At 45.2% G+C, this 13,499-nt stretch overlaps 1 protein-coding gene and 1 pseudogene across 1 annotated transcript; one reads left to right on the plus strand and one right to left on the minus strand.

The window, feature by feature from the left end:
- Positions 1-4: 4 nt before the first annotated feature.
- LOC135542077 (26S proteasome non-ATPase regulatory subunit 6) lies at positions 5-4,176 on the minus strand. The gene is made up of 8 exons (XM_064968716.1): positions 3,896-4,176; positions 3,364-3,569; positions 2,964-3,109; positions 2,499-2,718; positions 2,153-2,261; positions 1,848-2,016; positions 378-455; positions 5-292 (listed from the first exon to the last, which is right to left on the minus strand). Exons 1-8 carry the CDS (start codon positions 4,038-4,040, stop codon positions 196-198), a joined length of 1,170 nt encoding a protein of 389 aa, XP_064824788.1. The 5' UTR covers positions 4,041-4,176; the 3' UTR covers positions 5-195.
- Positions 4,129-9,118, plus strand: LOC135541613 (solute carrier family 2, facilitated glucose transporter member 9-like; annotated as a pseudogene).
- The last annotated feature ends 4,381 nt before the right edge of the window (positions 9,119-13,499 follow it).

Here is a 13,499-nt window from a genome sequence, read left to right on the forward strand (position 1 = left end):
GGTATTTGTTTCTTTACTGAAGTGGTTTTATTTCAGTAATCACTTTCATCTATGTATGTATCAAAGGAAAAGAAGTCACCAAAAAGAATTTATATACACAATAAGGGTCGCTTCTTCAGACAAACTACTGGTGTGGATACTGATACAACAGGGAAAGGCCAGATCTCCCTCCCAAAGGCAACGCTGCACCCCATGTTACATGTTAATAACTCGGGACAGCTTCTGGACACGGTTGAGCAGTAGGTCCCCTTTCTTGATTGTCTCCTGGTACTGCCAATTCTTGCTATCAGGTCTGAAGGAAAGAAAATACAACACTGAGCTCTGACACTTAATATAGAAACCAATGTTTTACATGCATGTGAAAATGTTATTCCTACCTGTTGGTTTCCACAATCTCGTTTACTTTGTCGATTTTGCAATGGAGGCGACCAGCAGCTATGAATCGGGAGAGTTCCCTGAGAGCGAAGGGAAAACAAATTAAGACCAAGAATCAGTGTCTTCTGATAGGCAGCATCATTCCTATGCGACTCGAAGTCCTCAAACAATGGCGTAGTCGCTGATTTAAGACAACCTCCAGGATAGGCATTAATAAACTCAGCAAAAAAAGAAATATTTTTCAGGACCCTGTCTTTCAAAGAATTCGTAAAAATCAAAAACCCTTCATTTGTAAAGGGTTTAAACTCTTGTTTCCCATGCTTGTTCGATGCACCTGCGGAACGGTCATTAAGACACTAACAGCTTACAGACGGTAGGCAATTAAGGTCACAATTATGAAAACTTAGGACAGTAAAGAGGCCTTTCTACTGACTGAAAAACACCAAAAGAAAGATGCCCAGGGTCCCTGCTCACCTGCGTGAATGTGCCATAGGCATGAGGACTGCAGATGTGGCCAGGGCAATAACTTGCTATGTCTGAAACTGTGAGACGCCTAAGACATCGCTACAGGATGGACAGCTGATCGTCCTCGCAGTGGCAGACCACGTGTAACAACACCTGCTCAGGATCGGAACATCCGAACATCACACCTGCGGAACAGGTACAGGATGGCAACAACGACTGCCTGAGTTAGACCCGAAATGCACAATCCCTCCCGTGCCAGACTGTGAGCAAGAGGCTGGGCTTGTAGGCCTGTTGTAAAGGCAGGTCCTCACCAGACATCACTGGCAACAACATCGCCTATGTGCACAAATCCACCGTCACTGGCAAAAAGTGCTCTTCACTGACGAGTCGCGGTTTTGTCTCACCAGGGGTGATGGTCAGATTCAGTTTATCATCAAAGGAATGAGCGGGATCGATGTGGAGGGTCACAGAGTCATCGGACTGAGCTTGTTACAGGGAAGACATCTTCCTCTCATGTGGTACCCTTCCTGCAGGCTCATCCTGACATGACTCTCCAGCATGACAATGCCACCAGCCATACTGCTTGTTCTGTGCGCATTTTCCTGCAAGATGGGAATGTCAGTGTTCTGCCATGGCCAGCGAAGAGCCCGGATCTCAATCCCATTGAGCACGCCTGGGACCTGTTGGATCGGAGGGTGAGGGCTAGTGCCATTCCTCCCAGAAATGTACGGGAACTTGCAGGTGCCTTCGTGGAAGAGTGGGGTAACATCTCACAGCAAGAACTGGCAACTCTGGTGCAATCCATGAGGAGAAGATGTACTGCAGGGACACATTATTCAATGTCTGTGGTACTTGTTCAGTTTGTCAGTTGTTGAATCTTATGTTCATACAAATATTTACACATGTTAGGTTTGCTGAAAATAAACGCAGTTGACAGTGAGTGGTACGTTTCTTTTTCTGAGGTTAGGTATTGTGGGTATGGGACAAGAGGTAGACGTGAGACTCACTGGTCAATGAACTCTGTACTGACTCCAAAGGCCTCAGCCATGTAGCCCAGGGTGAGTGAGCGGTATGACTCCAGGAGCTGGCTGTAAGCATGGATACGCATCTCCCTCACGTAGTAACGGTAGTGAGGGGCAAACAACCAGTCCTTCTTCATATCCTGCTCCACCGTGGCTGCAGAGGGTACAGAGACAAACAAGTTTACAACTAAGGAATGAGGCGAAGTGAAACACGCATGTCCACTCACTGGCTGCAGACATCAGCGCGCTTCAGCTTTACTTTTTGTAAGCTTAAACGAGGGGTGTCTCACCCAGTGACTGGAAGAAGACAGAGTAGCGACACTCGTAGAGGGAGAAGAGGTACTGGCGGACAGCAGGGAGACTGTGCAGCACCTCCAGGATCTCTGCTCCCTTTATCACCTGGGGGAGAGGGAGAACAACACATTAGTCCACAGGAGATGCTATATTTATGCCAGAACTGGAAATCTACCAGTTATATAAAGAAGTGTCTTCACTTATTAAAAACAAGTTTGAATGTTCACGTTCTGGCATGTGGAAAGTATTGTTTTCTGCAAGTACACTGTCTTAAAACGACCAACTCTTGAATGACGTAGGCACATGGATGACAACACCACCACTGTGGCTCCTGCTACCAACCTTTTCTCTGAGGTCGGGCCTCTTCAGGGCAATCATGCAGACGTAGACAGTGTACGTGACGAAGGTCTTGTAATCCATGAGCTCATAGGAGGTGAAGGTAGACACTGTGTCCAGGAAGAGCTCAGCAGCCTGTTTAAAGTCACGGATGGCCACACAGTACAGGCCCTGGTACACCTTGAGACGGTTCCTCCTGTCCCAGTCACCCCCCTCCTCAATAAGGCTGTGCAGACACAAACAAGGTCACTGAAATGACAATGCTTTCAAAATACGAGGATATAGAAAACAATGGCTTACAACACATGAGAGTCAACACAATGGAATGGCAGGCTAAATGCTATGAAAAACACCCAAACAGGCCTAAACAGTTACTGCAAATATAATTCTTAGAATGAGTGAGGACCCCTAATGGCATGTCATCATAAAGTAGTGAATGCAGAGAGAAGTAGCCCCTTTTAGACAAACTACCTTTTAGCTTTCTCAGTGTTGCGTGTGATGAGGTCACTGTCCATATAGAACAGTCCAATCCTTAGCAGGTAGAACACAATGTCTAATCGATGTCCCAGGGCCACAGTCTTATCAAAGGTCTTCCTGAAGGCAGTCAAAGCGTCCTCCTGTGGAATTACAGTAAATTAGTAGCCTGTTTAATTGAGCTAATGATGTACATGCATGGCTAGGTTAGACTGAAGAGTCCAGGGGATTACAGAGGCAGATTATTGCTTTATAAATATAACATGTGTAGCTCTACAATGAGCTATGGGCTGACACTTGTTTTGTATGAGGTCAAATCATGGTACTAACAAATAACATGGTTTCGTACTCCATGGCCTCTGCTCTGAATGTAGTAGCTGATTAATGCAAAACTCACTTTATTCCCGATTCGGATTAGATATTCAGCTCGAGCCATCATTGCATCTCGGATTTCACTTTCCCCGAGGTTCTTCTCTGCATCTTCCAGGACATCATCCAGGCGTTTCAGCTCGTCCTCGTTGGCCTTCTTCATCTTATTCAGCAGGTCTGTGTCAAGTTGCCACTTCAGGTCTTTACACAGGCTTTCATAGTAAGGTGCCATATCTGTAACAAGATACAATTCATCATCAGCTATTGTGGCTAGCTAGCTACAACTTGACGGTTGTAACTTTATTTGGCAACATGCTAACGTTAGACATTTTTATTTAACCAGTATATTACCGTTATCGGGTTGATTAGCTAGTTATAATACCTTGTATTGAATAGATAACTGACCGGCAGCTAGGTTAGCAGTTTGATATATGTCCGACAGTGACACAAGCTAGAGACGTTGGTTACCCATGCTAGTTTGTCGACCAGAACTACCTTGTTATCTAGCTAGCTAACGTTAATTTTGTTGGTTTATTTACGAGGTAGAAGCCAAAACTCACTGTTCTCTTTGATCGAGTCCATGAGCTCAGTTTTAACTTTATCATCTTGTCGGTGACCGTCCATCGTGAGCAAAAATTTCAGCTGTGCTATCCTAAGATCAGGGTTTTTAGGCAGACCCTCTTCTTCCAGGTTTTCCAACGGCATTTTTGTCTAGTATAAAAGCAAAGTAATGAGCGCAGATATGTTCTGTTTGTGACAACAATGTCAGGTATCTTCTGCTAGTTTGCTAACAATGACTTGGGAAAACACTGGTCTGCCACTTCCGCTGTACGCCGCCGAGTTGAGAACGTCAGACGTGACGCGGTGAGAACGTGCTGCCCTCGTCTGGCTCATAAAGGAATGTCCGCCGAGCACACAGACTGCCAAATGATCTCATTATAAAGCAGGTCTGTAACAATTTATCACTCAAAATATATATATATTTCGCCAGATAGTTTTCTTACTTTCTAAAACATATACAGCGATGAGTACTGTGTCAGAGATAGCGACTCAGGGGTTGAAAGGTAAGCCCCCACTGAGATGTAAAACATGAATCGTATTCCTAAAAATATCTAACAAAGCAATTGTCTGGTGGACATGCAGACATAAATAAGTGTGTTACATGGAACTCTCTAGATACACAGAATGGAGACTTTGCTGAGACCTGTTAGGAACAATTTTGATGATTTAAAAAGGACATGCTTTTTCATATCTGTATTACTATATATAATTATTAGTTATTATGAGAAACAATTAAACTGTTGAAACCATGATTTAACCATATTTATAAACTGGGTGTTTCGAGCCCTGAATGCTGATTGGCTGACAGCCGTGGTATATCAGAACGTATACCACGGTTATGACAAAAGTTATTTTTACTACTCTAATTACGTTGGTTACCTGTTTATAATCGCAATAAGGCATCTCGGGGGTTTGTGGTATATGGCCAATATACCACGGTTAAGGGTGGCTATTTTGAAGAATCTAAAATATATTTAGATTTTATTAACACTTTTTTGGTTCCTAGATGATTCCATATGTGTTATTTCATAGTTGTGATGTCTTCACTATTATTATACAATGTAGAAAATGTCCAAATAAAGAATAACCCTTGAATGAGTAGATGTGTCCAAACTTTTGACTGGTACGGTATATATTAAAACTTGTTTGGGATAGGGGAAAGCATTTTCACTTTTGGATGAATAGCGTGCCCAGAGTAAACTGCCTCCTACTCAGTCCAAGATGCTAATATACTAATAGTATTATTAGTATTGGATAGAAAACACTCTGAAGTTTCTAAAACTGTTTGAATGATGTCTGTGAGTATAACACAACTCATATTGTAGGCAAAAACCTGAGAAAAAATCCAAACAGGAAGTGGGAAATCTGAGGTTTGTAGTTTTTGAACTCACCCCTATCGAATACACAGTGGGATATGGGTTATTTTGCTTCCACTAGATGTCAAACATCTTTAGAACGTTGTTTCAGGCTGCTCATGTGAAGGGGGGCCGGATGGGAGCTGTTTGACTAAGGGGTCTGCCTACAGCCTCGTTCTCAGTCACGCACTTTCACTTGAGAGGTAGCTCTCGTTCCATTGCTTTTCTACAGACAATGGAATTCTCTGGTTGGAACATTATTGAACTTTTATGATAAAAACATCCTAAAGATTGATTCTATACTTAGTTTGACAAGTTTCTTCGACCTGTAATATAACTTTTTGAACTTTTTGAACGTTTCATCCGAATGGACCAGATCGCGCTTTTGGATCTTGTTTATCAAACGCCCTAACAAAAGAAGCTATTGGACATAAATGATGGACATTATCGAACAAAACAAGCATTTATTGTGGAACTGCGATTCCTGTGAGTGCATTCTGAAGAAGATCATCAAAGGTAAGTGAATATTTATAATGCTATTTATGAATAATGTTGACTACCCAACATGGCGGATAATTCTCTGGGTGGTTTGGGCTCTGAGCACCGTTCTCAGATTATGCTTTTCCCTTAAAGTTTAAAAACAATCTGACACAGCGGTTGCATTAAGGAGAAGTGTATCTAAAGTTCCATGTATAATAGTTGTATTTTCATCAACATTTATTATGAGTATTTCTGTGAATTCATGTAGCTCTCTGCAGTATCACTGCATGTTATGGAACTACTGAACTTAACACGCCAATGTAAAATACGATTTTTTTATATAAATATGAACTTTACCTAACAAAACATACATGTATTGTGTAACATGAAGTCCTATGAGTGTCGTCGGATGAAGACCATCAAAGGTTAGTGATTCATTTTACCTCTATTTGTGCTTTTTGTGACTCCTCTCTTTGGCTGGAAAAATGGCTGGGTTTTTCTGTGAGTTGGTGGTGACCTAACATAATCGTTTGTGGAGACACTGTGGCTGGATTAACGACAATTTTATCTTTAAAACGGTGCCTAATACTTGTATTCTTGAGAAATTTGATTTATGAGATTTCTGTTGATTTGTATTTGGCGCCCTGTTATTTCATTGGCTGTTGGCGAGCGGAACCCCAGTCTTAGACAGGTTAAGACATTTACAAAACACATTTAAAGCTATAACTGAATTAATTGCTGTATAAACGGGTCATAACAATGCAATAGCGAGGTACAAATTAGACAAAAAACAGAATACCATGACTCAAATAAACAGGTTGTGTAGGCCTATAACTGCAATTGTAAAATGTTTAGTCTGTTTATGTTCTCTATTCCAGACCCGTGGTAATGCTCTAGTCTCCTTAATCATTTAGCATATTCACTTGTGCTCAAATGAACACCTAACCTACTTCACCAGGCGTGTAGACATACTACTGGTGAAATGTCTGTTTCCTTAACCATGTCTGTCTGCTTGCAGTACATCCAGAGTGCCTTGCTCAAGGGCACATCGGCAGATTTTTCACCTACTCAGCTCTGGGATTTGAACAAGCAACATTTTGGTTACTGTCCCAACACTCTTAACCGCTTGGCAACCTGCCGTAGCCGTACCTGATATATCAGTTTCTGTATGGATTCACTGCAGGTAGGCCTATGTGATATTGCACCTTCAATTTCATGCAGATCAGTTTAATTGAAGGATCATTATGCCATGGTAAAATAGAATCCCAGAATGACCTTGTGTTTTACAGCGATAATAACCATTTATGTTTTAGTCTTGTTTGTGAACCTCAGGTTTAGGAGGAAATATCCATGCAATATACCTGGGTGAGAGTTCACCCTAAAAGATAATGGCATGGTAACACTAACGTCAGCTACCTTTGACTCCATTGGTAAACTGTCAGGACAATTTGTTGGACTAAGGTAAGGTGTTATTTTTGAATTTCAACATTTCACTGAAAAAAAACAAGTATCAAAGCATAACACTAAACATGTAGTTATCAATTTGTGCCAAATTGGATATCCTGAATATGCTCTGACTTGAGGCTTTGTCTCAACTTTCTCAGAGAGATTCTTGGCTGTGAAAATAGCTGGAACATCCTACTGTGTATTCCAACATGTTTCTCTGTGGTACAGCTGCTGACAAAGGCCCTTCTTTCCAGAAGCCCCAAGATACTCATTGATAGAAAAAGGCAATGCAGAGGCATGCAAAAAAAGTTAGGTTGTTTCTTCATAGTCACTGAGGCTGTCCGAAGGGCTTCATACTCAGAATATTGAGTACTGTCTGTGCAAATGTACAAATTGTAATTACAGTATTTACAGTCATTCTTGTTCAACTTGCTTTTGGGTGTATTATATGGAGATATAAATGTATGAAGGAAAATAAGTATAATTCATGTAATAGTCATTGTCAGCACTGTATCTATATACATACATTGGTATTATTAAACATAGCTTACAGATGACACAATGCATGTATAGCTGAATGAAAAGTAAGTACAGCTAAGGAGACATTACTCATCCATTGTATCTTACTCAAAAACAATATATATTCCTGTGTTGTGTGTGGTTTCCCAGCTCTGCAGAGTCTGTGGGGTAGGGGTGAGGACAAGATGGAGATGGAGGAGATGGTGTTGGAGTATGCTGCCATAAAGGGCGAGGCCTCTGAGAGTCTACTGGAGCTGCTGAGAGACAGCAGCTTCCGATGGCAGCTCATCACCATGGTGGTGGTGTACAGCCGCATCCAGTTCGCTGGCATCACTGCAGTAAGCACAGCACACACCACCCTCTGTCTTTTATCCCATATCTCAGGCGTGGGCAAACTTTTTGGCTCGAGGGTCATATCGGGATTTCGAAATTCAACTGAGTGCCGCACCTATTTTTGCGGGTCAGAAAAATGTCTGTTATTTCTGCGTACTTTCTACTAGTTTTAGACATTTAAGTCCAGGAGTGTTTTTTTAACCCAAAATAATAATTTCCCCAAAAAACATAAATATTATTACTATTTTTTACAAATCCCTCACGGGCTGCATTTAATCAGCTGTCGGGCCAGATGCTGCCCACGGGCCATAGTTTTCCCACCCCACCCCTGCCATACCTACAGTACATCCTCTTCTTCTTTCCACCCTCTACCCTCAGATCAGTGTGTTCTCCTTTGACAGCTTCAAGGAGGCATGCATCCCCCTGAATAAGATCCGCTGTGTGATTTTGTGTGTTTTGTCTGAGGTCCCCACCTCCATCATCTGGGTGTGTCGCTGGGGAACATGGCCTACACTACAGGGGGTATACTATGATACCCCTCTGCAGTGTTGTAGTAATCAGTCCAGTCTCGAGACCACATATTGAAAGGTGCCCTCTGATACTTCTACAAAGCATGTGCCCAGGCTAAAAATGTTCAAAGTAGAGTACTTCTTAATTAACTTGAAAATGTCACTGGTTAAGTGGTCATTAGACAACCATGATAAGGACTAATAAGTAATCAGTGAACAGTACAGGAGAGCGACCATAGGGAAGGAAACACTGGCCCAGTGCAGGAATCCACCCCCAGTGCATACTGTAAAGGAGCTCCGTTAGGTAGAACATGTTTGTCACTAAGATGTGAATGCCACTCCTGAAGTCCTAAACAATAAATCATGTGTGAGCTCCTCTGGCTTTGCCATCCCCTAGGTGGAGGGTATGGAGGGAGTGATGGATGGGGAAGGTTCCGGACAAGTTCTGTTGTGTGCAATCATCCCCAGGGCCTGCTGATAATCCATGTGGGAGGAGAGCACTACTCTGGGGGGCTTTGGGGTCGTGTCTGCCATCATGATATTAATCACCATCACTCTCAAACTGAAGGTGAGGTCTTGACCTTTCAACTCTCCTGCACTGTGACAAACATACAGTAAGAGGACCTAGGGGGATGATACGTGGAAGAGACAGTTTTGGTCGAAATACCAACATTACATTGCTGTGATCATCAATGGATGATTGGTCAAATGCATCCTGTCCTGTTGCCTGTGGTATTCCTAGCTGTAGTGTTGCCATCTCTCACACAAGAGATTTATCCAATCATGCCAGTCTGCAGCGTTTGTCTTCACTGGAATCCTGTGCTGGGACTAGTCTTCCCCTTTCTGATTGTAAGTCTATAGCCCATCATCAATATACTGCACCTCTATATGTATTCAATTCATGTAGGACAGCAGAACACTTTGGAATGTAGTATTGTTACAGTATATAACACTTTTTTTATAATGCTTACCAATTGAGATACAATATGATTTCCTGAACACAATTCACATTGTTCTGCACTATTACATTACATTTACATTTAAGTCATTTAGCAGACGCTCTTATCCAGAGCGACTTACAAATTGGTGAATTCACCTTCTGACATCCAGTGGAACAGCCACTTTACAATAGTGCATCTAAATCATTAAGGGGGGGGGGGTGGTGAGAAGGATTACTTATCCTATCCTAGGTATTCCTTGAAGAGGTGGGGTTTCAGGTGTCTCCGGAAGGTGGTGATTGACTCCGCTGTCCTGGCGTCGTGAGGGAGTTTGTTCCACCATTGGGGGGCCAGAGCAGCGAACAGTTTTGACTGGGCTGAGCGGGAACTGTACTTCCTCAATGGTAGGGAGGCGAGCAGGCCAGAGGTGGATGAACGCAGTGCCCTTGCTTGGGTGTAGGGCCTGATCAGAGCCTGGAGGTACTGCGGTGCCGTTCCCCTCACAGCTCCGTAGGCAAGCACCATGGTCTTGTAGCGGATGCGAGCTTCAACTGGAAGCCAGTGGAGAGAGCGGAGGAGCGGGGTGACGTGAGAGAACTTGGGAAGGTTGAACACCAGACGGGCTGCGGCGTTCTGGATGAGTTGTAGGGGTTTAATGGCACAGGCAGGGAGCCCAGCCAACAGCGAGTTGCAGTAATCCAGACGGGAGATGACAAGTGCCTGGATTAGGACCTGCGCCGCTTCCTGTGTGAGGCAGGGTCGTACTCTGCGGATGTTGTAGAGCATGAACCTACAGGAACGGGCCACCACCATGATGTTGGTTGAGAACGACAGGGTGTTGTCCAGGATCACGCCAAGGTTCTTAGCGCTCTGGGAGGAGGACACAATGGAGTTGTCAACCGTGATGGCGAGATCATGGAACGGGCAGTCCTTCCCCGGGAGGAAGAGCAGCTCCGTCTTGCCGAGGTTCAGCTTGAGGTGGTGATCCGTCATCCACACTGATATGTCTGCCAGACATGCAGAGATGCGATTCGCCACCTGGTCATCAGAAGGGGGAAAGGAGAAGATTAATTGTGTGTCGTCTGCATAGCAATGATAGGAGAGACCATGTGAGGTTATGACAGAGCCAAGTGACTTGGTGTATAGCGAGAATAGGAGAGGGCCTAGAACAGAGCCCTGGGGGACACCAGTGGTGAGAGCGCGTGGCGAGGAGACAGATTCTCGCCACGCCACCTGGTAGGAGCGACCTGTCAGGTAGGACGCAATCCAAGCGTGGGCCGCGCCGGAGATGCCCAACTCGGAGAGGGTGGAGAGGAGGATCTGATGGTTCACAGTATCGAAGGCAGCCGATAGGTCTAGAAGGATGAGAGCAGAGGAGAGAGAGTTAGCTTTAGCAGTGCGGAGCGCCTCCGTGATGCAGAGAAGAGCAGTCTCAGTTGAATGACTAGTCTTGAAACCTGACTGATTTGGATCAAGAAGGTCATTCTGAGAGAGATAGCGGGAGAGCTGGCCAAGGACGGCACGTTCAAGAGTTTTGGAGAGAAAAGAAAGAAGGGATACTGGTCTGTAGTTGTTGACATCGGAGGGATCGAGTGTAGGTTTCTTCAGAAGGGGTGCAACTCTCGCTCTCTTGAAGACGGAAGGGACGTAGCCAGCGGTCAGGGATGAGTTGATGAGCGAGGTGAGGTAAGGGAGAAGGTCCCCGGAAATGGTCTGGAGGAGAGAGGAGGGGATAGGGTCGAGCGGGCAGGTTGTTGGGCGGCCGGCCGTCACAAGAAGCGAGATTTCATCTGGAGAGAGAGGGAGAAAGAGGTCAGAGCACAGGGTAGGGCAGTGTGAGCAGAACCAGCGGTGTCGTTTGACTTAGCAAACGAGGATCGGATGACGTCGACCTTCTTTTCAAAATGGTTGACGAAGTCATCTGCAGAGAGGGAGGAGGGGGGAGGGGGGGGATTCAGGAGGGAGGAGAAGGTGGCAAAGAGCTTCCTAGGGTTAGAGGCAGATGCTTGGAATTTAGAGTGGTAGAAAGTGGCTTTAGCAGCAGAGACAGAGGAGGAAAATGTAGAGAGGAGGGAGTGAAAGGATGCCAGGTCCGCAGGGAGGCGAGTTTTCCTCCATTTCCGCTCGGCTGCCCGGAGCTCTGTTCTGTGAGCTCGCAATGAGTCATCGAGCCACGGAGCGGGAGGGAGGACCGAGCCGGCCTGGAGGATAGGGGACATAGAGAGTCAAAGGATGCAGAAAGGGAAGAGAGGAGGGTTGAGGAGGCAGAGTCAGGAGAAAGGTTGGAGAAGGTATGAGCAGAGGGAAGAGATGAAAGGATGGAAGAGGAAAGAGTAGCGGGGGAGAGAGAGCGAAGGTTGGGACGGCGCGATACCATCCGAGTAGGGGCAGTGTGGGAAGTGTTGGATGAGAGCGAGAGGGAAAAGGATACAAGGTAGTGGTCGGAGACTTGGAGGGGAGTTGCAGTGAGGTTAGTGGAAGAACAGCATCTAGTAAAGATGAGGTCGAGCGTATTGCCTGCCTTGTGAGTAGGGGGAAGGTGAGAGGGTGAGGTCAAAAGAGGAGAGGAGTGGAAAGAAGGAGGCAGAGAGGAATGAGTCAAAGGTAGACGTGGGGAGGTTAAAGTCGCCCAGGACTGTGAGAGGTGAGCCGTCCTCAGGAAAGGAGCTTATCAAGGCATCAAGCTCATTGATGAACTCTCCGAGGGAACCTGGAGGGCGATAAATGATAAGAATGTTAAGCTTGAAAGGGCTGGTAACTGTGACAGCATGGAATTCAAAGGAGGCGATAGATAGATGGGTAAGGGGAGAGAGAGAGAATGACCACTTGGGAGAGATGAGGATCCCGGTGCCACCACCCCGCTGACCAGAAGCTCTCGGGGTGTGCGAGAACACGTGGGCGGACGAAGAGAGAGCAGTAGGAGTAGCAGTGTTATCTGTGGTGATCCATGTTTCCGTCAGTGCCAGGAAGTCGAGGGACTGGAGGGAGGCATAGGCTGAGATGAACTCTGGCTTGTTGGCCGCAGATCGGCAGTTCCAGAGGCTACCGGAGACCAGGAACTCCACGTGGGTCGTGCGCGCTGGGACCACCAGATTAGGGTGGCCGCGGCCACGCGGTGTGGAGCGTTTGTATGGTCTGTGCAGAGAGGAGAGAACAGGGATAGATAGACACATAGTTAACAGGGTACAGAAGAGGCTACGCTAATGCAAAGGAGATTGGAATGACAAGTGGACTACACGTCTCGAATGTTCAGAAAGTTAAGCTTACGTAGCAAGAATCTTATTGACTAAAATGATTGAAATGAAACAGTACTGCTGGAGTAGGCTAGCTGGTAGTGGCTGCGATGTTGACACTACACTAATCAAGTCGTTCCGTCGAGTGTAATAGTTTCTACAGTGCTGCTATTCGGGGGCTAGCTGGCTAGCTAGCAAGGTTGATTGCGTTCCGTTACTTTAAAAGAACGACAATAGCTGGCTGGCTAACCTAGAAAATCGCTCTAGGCTACACAATTGTCTTAGATACAAAGACGGCTATGTAGCTGGCTAGCTACGATCAAACAAATCAAACCGTTGTACTGTAATAGTTACTACAGTGCTGCTATTCGGGGGCTAGCTGGCTAGCTACGTTAGAAGAACGACAATAGCTGGCCAGCTAACCTAGAAAATCGCTCTAGGCTACACAATTGTCTTAGATACAAAGACGGCTATGTAGCTGGCTAGCTACGATCAAACAAATCAAACCGTTGTACTGTAATGAAGTGAAATGAAAATGTGATACTACCTGTGGAACGACGCGGAATGTTGACCGGGTAGTTGGAGTTCAATTCGGTAGAGGTTGGCTAGCTGTTGGCTAGCTAGCTAGCAGCATTACCTACGTTAAGGACGACAAATAGCTGGCTAGCTAACCTCGGTAAATTAAGATAATCACTCTAAGTCTACACACTCTAAACTGCACAATTATCTTGGATACGAAGACAACTATGTAGCTAGCTGACACTACACTAATCGAGTCGTTCAGTTGAGT

This window comes from Oncorhynchus masou, chromosome 6 (genome assembly GCF_036934945.1).
Source record: "Oncorhynchus masou masou isolate Uvic2021 chromosome 6, UVic_Omas_1.1, whole genome shotgun sequence".
Classification (NCBI taxonomy): Eukaryota; Metazoa; Chordata; class Actinopteri; order Salmoniformes; family Salmonidae; genus Oncorhynchus; species Oncorhynchus masou.

What these genes read in the sequence shown, in the direction of transcription:
- LOC135542077 (XM_064968716.1), bottom strand. Translation starts at nt 4,040, where the DNA reads ATGCCGTTGGAAAACCTGGAAGAAGAGGGTCTGCCTAAAAACCCTGAT. An exon ending in AACACTGAGAAAGCTAAAAG is followed by an intron (nt 2,719 to 2,963) that starts GTAGTTTGTCTA and finishes GTGTCTGCACAG; the next exon opens with CCTTATTGAGGAGGGGGGTG. An exon ending in GGCCCGACCTCAGAGAAAAG is followed by an intron (nt 2,262 to 2,498) that starts GTTGGTAGCAGG and finishes CCTCTCCCCCAG; the next exon opens with GTGATAAAGGGAGCAGAGAT.